Source organism: Hippocampus zosterae, chromosome 10 (assembly GCF_025434085.1).
Source record: "Hippocampus zosterae strain Florida chromosome 10, ASM2543408v3, whole genome shotgun sequence".
In the NCBI taxonomy this organism is placed as follows: Eukaryota; Metazoa; Chordata; class Actinopteri; order Syngnathiformes; family Syngnathidae; genus Hippocampus; species Hippocampus zosterae.
The window spans coordinates 7415667-7422221 of record NC_067460.1 but is presented as its reverse complement, the minus strand read 5'-3'; the positions used below and the strand labels follow the sequence as shown (position 1 = coordinate 7422221).

At 43.1% G+C, this 6555-nt stretch overlaps 2 protein-coding genes across 2 annotated transcripts in view; both read left to right on the top strand.

Moving 5' to 3' along the window:
* Window positions 1-6555, top strand: part of psmd2 (proteasome 26S subunit ubiquitin receptor, non-ATPase 2) — a 266709-nt gene that overhangs the window by 159284 nt on the left and 100870 nt on the right. The gene's annotated exons all lie outside the window — the stretch shown is intronic.
* kcne4 (potassium voltage-gated channel, Isk-related family, member 4) lies at window positions 1932-3814 on the top strand. The gene is made up of 2 exons (XM_052079114.1): window positions 1932-2083; window positions 2750-3814. Exon 2 carries the CDS (start codon window positions 2777-2779, stop codon window positions 3308-3310), a length of 534 nt encoding a protein of 177 aa, XP_051935074.1. The 5' UTR covers window positions 1932-2083; window positions 2750-2776; the 3' UTR covers window positions 3311-3814.

Here is a 6555-nt window from a genome sequence, read left to right as displayed (position 1 = left end):
GTGGTTGTTTTTGTCACTGGACTTTTTCAGTTTGGTGGAAAGTATTTGGAAGATGAACAAATTGAAATTAAATTTACGATATACAGGTATACGGTACTCAGGAGCCACTTAAGCAAGAAAGTGCTACTGCATGTGGCCACTGCCCACACCGAGTGGCCTCTCCATTAATCTTCTGCCAAAATTGTGGGGCGTGTGGGGGTGGAGCAAGTGTGGTGCAGCAACCATGGATTCATATATATTAATTTGTGTCTTGTGTGTGTGCTTGTGTGTCTTTTGGAGGAGCAGCACTTTTGTTGTTGTTTTTTTTTTTTTTTTTGTGGAAAGCACACACTGAAGGAATGTCGATGGTTTTCGTTTTGTTTTTTAATTCGTTCCATCAGACATCAATTTTATATGTGGACCTTGGCTGTTTATGGGCCGGTCCTAATCCCTATCCCCCCATGATTAGCTGGGTTCCACTGTCGTTTTTAAGTTGTCATATCACCATTCACCACCAGATGGCAGACATTGCATGGTTGAGCTTGCTCTGGGTCTTATGCTGTCCTGTCCTGCTATAATATGAGTTGGCCTAATTTGGGAATTTGGTATGACACCCAGGTCACCTTGTGCCTGAGTAATATTAAAATATTAGGAGCTGATTTTTGCGAAAAGCATGCCCAAAATTAGTTATTTCACTTAATGTTGGTGTATGGTACGTTTTATGCAGGAAAGCCACTTTTCCATTAGAAAAAAAAAATTGTTTTTTTTTTGGTGGGGGGGGTGGATTGTTCAAACACATTGTTGTTGTAGGCTGAATCTTTTCTACATGCACTGTACCATTTGTGGCAACACCGTAGCACTGATGAAAAATGGTGGCCCTGGACCGCTACCATCTCTTAATTTGCCCATCCCTGCATGAGAGCCTTCAAAGTACAAACACAGCTTTTTTTCCTTATCGTGTGAATGAACAAAAAGTCACTAAAGAGTAATGGCTTGCTTTTTGATGAATCTGGGCTGTTACGCTTACTTCCTCCCATAGTTCAAAAAGAATACACAATGCCATGAAAAAAGATTTATTAGTACAGTATTTGTAATTTGAAAAAAGGGCACTCTCCATGAAGTCTCACTTTTTGCAATTGATTCCCAATTAGTGTTTTCAAATCATCAAACAAATTCATTCATCTTCCGAACCACTTGATCCTCACTAGGGTTGCGGGGGGTGCTGGAGCCGATCCCAGCTCTCTCCAGGCAGTAGGCGGGGGACACCCTGAATCGGTTGCCAGCCAATCACAGGGCACACAGAGACGAACAACCATCCACACTCACACTCACACCTAGGGACAATTTAGAGTTTTCAATCAGCCTGCCAGGCATGTTTTTGGAATGTGGGAGGAAACCGGAGCACCCAGGGAAAACTCACGCAGGCCCGGGGAGAACATGCAAACTCCACAAAGGGAGGCCAGAGCTGGAATCGAACCCGGTACCTCTGCACTCTGAAGCCGACGTGCTGGACTACCGGGCCGCCCCATCAAACAAATGTTAATATAAAATGTCGTTTAAAATTTGTAAATGTTTTTTCTAAATGGGGAAAACTATTAAAATCTAAAATCTACTAAATGTGTCATTATTGACGACTCGTGTATATTACAATACGCTGTATGTGCTTACTCACATGACTGTCAAAATTGGTAGAATCAAAGATCTAGGTTACACACCAAAAATTCTTGTCTTCATACCGCTAACGATGCATTTACTGCATGACATCGTACTGAGATCTGTTTCTTGGGCAGCCAAATAGCGTGACGAAAATTCTGAAAATATCTGTCTCGGAAAGTTGTGGATGGTGGATGCTTTCTATTGCAACAGCTGTCGAAGTTAGACAACATTCTGTGTTTTGTTAAGATTTCCACAGGCGCACACACAAATCTTGTCACACAGTCAGCCCCCTCCACGTGACTCACAGTCGGAGTGGTGGTGGAGCTGGGGGTGGGGGACGATTGTATAAATAATTGAATCCTTGGAGAACATCTGCCAAACTCCAGAAGAGCTCCAAGAAGTTATGCACTGGTCGTTCGAGGCCCAGGAAATTTGACCCCACGTTTTGGTGAGTTAACAATTCATCTTTTCAATCTGTTGAAAGATCCATAATATTGGATCATATGAAAAACTATTTTTTTAATCTGCTATTGACTCATAAAGACCAGGGCAGGCTTCCTCCCCCTAAATAGTCTTCCTAATGAGCAAATTAAACCGGAAGCTGTGTTCAAAATAAATGAGGTCGTGTTAGTAATAACACATTTCACATGACGTACGTGCGTTCGTGGGAGCGAGAGATGTCCTCAATAAATGGCTAAGACCTACGCGTGATCCAGCAGATGGTGCTCTTTTGCTTTATGTACTTCATATTTACTACAGATATAAATATACAGGTTGTGTGCGTGACTGTGCTGTATACACACAACGGCAAGCGAAAACTCAAAATGTATCATACAAGAAACCATCAGCGAACATTAAATTAGAAATAGGAATTGTATTTCCCCAACGCAGCCTAATTTGTGTGTTTTAGTGAGCCTGTAACATATATTTCACTTTTCTGCAGTTTTTAATTCTTGGTACTTTTCTGCAATCTTAGATTGGTTGAGATTCAGCATAACGTGCATAGCTGTTTATCTTACTGGTATGCCCATTGTGCTGTTTTTGTTTGTCTTTTCTCGTGCATATTTCGGGGACAAAAATGCCTATATCCAAATGGATTTATTTTTCTCTTTAGTTGACCAACTGAGGCTTCTGTGAAAAGATGGAGGATCTGCAGAACTCTACCCAGTCTTCCACACACTCTCTTCTTCGCGCGCAGGCGGCGCAAAGAAGCGGGAACGTCTATTTGTACATTCTAATCGTCATCTCTTTCTACGGAGTCTTCCTCTGCGGCATCATGCTGGGTTACTTCCACTCCAAGAGGAAGGAGAAGAGGAGGACCAACATTTTCACGCGCCTCGTGCACGATGAGGAGAAGCGGGGGTGGGGCGCGCTCCCCAAGAAGCACAGCCTCTCCTTCGCCGGGGAGGCCGCCACGGGAGCGCGCTCGTTGAACCTGGCCTTGCCGTTCTCCGGTAACCACGGCAACCCCTTCGGACAGCTTCGCCACGAGAGCGCGCTGCCCTCCCCGCTCGCGTGCGCGCTCTGCACGGAGCAAAGCAGCGTCAGCTCCCTGTGCTCCTCCGCGGACACGCGCTTGCCCATCGAGGAGGAGGAGTCGGACAGCGGCACCGGGGATGGTCCAGATGAGACCCCCAAGGGGGCAGTGGAAAACAGTGGGGAGGACTCCGGCTGAAAGGGACAGAAAAAAGAAGGGTCGCACAAGCCCCGTCAGGACTCTGTGGCGCAAAGATGAGAACCGTAGCCAAATGATGATCAAAACTCACACTTAAGAAGGACCGATGACGCTGTTCATGGATAAACTGGTAAAAGTGGGCCTTCTGATTCAATTCAAGTACTCTGTTATGTATGTATGTTATGAACCGACTCTGTTATGTACTTCAGTTCTGAGTAAGCACTACGAATACCACTGCAATGTCAATTTTATGCACTATCCGACGTGGCACAACACATCACAATTCAGCCAATTTCATATTTTTTCACAACTCTAATCCAAGTATGGTGATGTTATTTGTACAAATTAACAAGTCTAAAGTGTTGAAAATGGCTTGGCACATCATGTTAATGGAAAACTATTTGTGTGCCCTATGTGTTGTTGTGCCAAGTCGGATAGTGCATATAAGTGGCATTACAGTGGTATTTGTAATGCTTACGCGCTGACGACCCAGTGGTCAACCTCATTCCATAAACATGCCTGGCAAGCTGATTGAACACTCAAAATTGTCCCGAGGTGTGAGTGTGGATTGTGTTTTGTTTCTGATGCCCTACGATATGCTGGCAACCGGTTCAGGGTTTCGCCCACCTACTGCCTGAAGGTGGCTGGGATAAGCTCCCCCGCCCCGTCCCGCCCCCCCCCCCCTCCCATCCTCGTGAGGATAAAGCGAATCGGAAAATGGATGCATGGATATATGGATATACTGTGTGTATATATATATATAAAGAGAAAGAGAGATCTATGCACACACATAGTCCAATTGTACAAATGAGTACACTCAGTGATAGCGTGAATGTAGTATGCCCTGCGACTGATGAGTGACGAGTCTACGCTGGACACCTTTCGCCCAACGTATAGCTGGAATAAAGTTCAAGTTCACATGCGACAAGCGGCGCAGAAAATGAATGGATGGAAAAGACATGAACCCCTTCTGGGACACATCACAGTCCATTCCTATTCATTGTTTAGCGTGATCCACACACTCATCAGCTCAACAAGTATTCTTGTGTATTATCATGACAATAAAATACATGAAGCCATTTTTATGTTTACGATTATCAGGTATAAGTGGGCCAGTGCTTCACTGTATCAGCAAATGGCATGATGGACTGTACCGTGGTTATTTTTTTTTCTAATACATATGTTCTGTGTAATCCAGTGATTCAGTTGTACGAATAATGTGTAAAACAAACAGACTTGTATTATCCTGCCTAATAATGTTTTTGTGGGATAATGAACAGGAAAAACACTCCAAGCAATTCTGCTGTGCTTGCAGAAACGCCATTTCACTTGTGATATGTAATACAGTACATTGTATTAATTGTCTATGCTGTTTAACTGTTTAATGAAACACTAATAGGGAGTTCTCTGGTAGTCTACCGAAGTAGTTTGTGTCTCATTTTTGTAATAACAACACCCTAGCTGGATGCACCTGTTTGTATTATTTTCAGAAGTAAGTCCACCTTGCCTCTCTGAAAAACCCTCTAGTTTGGGTTGATGACTCATCCTGCAGGATTTGTAAAAAACGGCCATCTTCTTTTGGCTCATTGAACTCAAATAGATTTTTCTTCCTTTTCTCTATTATGCTCTCGTGATGAAATGCACCTGGAACTCACTTGAAGATTGTTCAAAGACCTGTCTGTCTGCCTTTCTGTCAGGAAATGTCTATTTTCACTTCCTGATATGCACTCTGTTAATCTGTGGTGTAAATTTGCATGATCACTTTGAAGGCACATTGTGAATGTTCATAACTCTCACCATGTAAACGTTTAATTTAAGAGGTAGGGAGAAAAATAAATGGTTTACATTGTAGAGTACAGCCTACTTACAAAGCGCTATAGTGCTCTCGTTTTGTGGTCGTACGCATTGGTACCAACTGGGGGCAGTCTTGTAATTGTTATTCAATGAGCCAAGGAACGAGAATGAGGGTCAAAAGAGATGATTGCGTCCATGTTATTTTTGGAACCCTTCCCCACGTCATTGTTACATGCAAAGCAGAGAGGAAATACACAGTACATGTTGCAAAGCACTTAGATGGAGCTCTATCAACTGAACACCGCCTGGTCTAATAAACAGTTTACATCGCCTTAACAAAGATGAGAAGGCTAAGATTAAAATAACTTTAAAAGATGTATTGGTTTTATGAAAGGCTGAATTTTATTTTGCAGTATTCTTGTTTTGTAGTTTGTAGTGATGTAGAGATGGACTATACCACGACAATCCCAATGAAGTTGGGACTTTAGGTTGAACAAATAAAAACAGAATACAAAGCTTTGCGGCGGCATGGTGGTCCACTGGTTAGCACGTCGGCCTCAGAGTGCCGAGGTGCAGGGTTCGATTCTGGCTCTGGCCTTCTTGTGTGGAGTTTGCAAGTTCCCAAACAGCTGGCACAGGCGGCAAAAAAGACTCACCAAGTTGAGGAATGATCATCAAACACCTTTTTGGAACATCCCACGGGTGACCAGGCCAACCGGGAACATGTGGGTGCTATGATTGGGTATAAAAGGAGCTTCACTGAAATGATTAGTTATTCACAAGCAAAGATGGGATAAGATTCATCTCTCTGTGAACCGCATGAGAAAATAGTTTAAGGACAATGTTTCTCGATGTACACATGCAAGGAATTTAGGGATTTCATCCGTTGCAGTCCATAATATGATCAAAGGGATCAGAGAATGTGGAGAAAGGCCAAAAACCAACATTGAATGGCCATGACATTCAATCTCTCAGGCGGCACTGCATCAAAAATTAACATCAATCTGCAAAGGATACACCTGTTTTGTCTTCGGAACACAACACAAAAAAACAATGGCAGTCAATACAGTTTGGCGCTGCATCCATATTGTAATGTACAAATTTACGATGTAAAGCAAAAGCCGTTCATCACCAACTCCCAGAAATGCTTCTCTGGGCGGAGCTAAGATGGACTGATGCAAAGTGGAAAAGTGTTCTGGGGTCTGACGAGTCCATATTTCAAATTGCTTTTGGAAATTGTGGACCTCATGTCCTCCGGGCCATAGAGTAAAAGAAACATCCAGACTATTATGAATACAAATTTCAAAAGCCCGCATCTGTGATGATGTGGGTCTGTGTTAGTGCCAATGGCACAAATAACTTCCACATTTGTAGAGGCATCATTAATGTTGAATGGTACATACTGTACAGGTTTTGGAGAAACATATGCTGCCATCCAAGCAACGTTATTT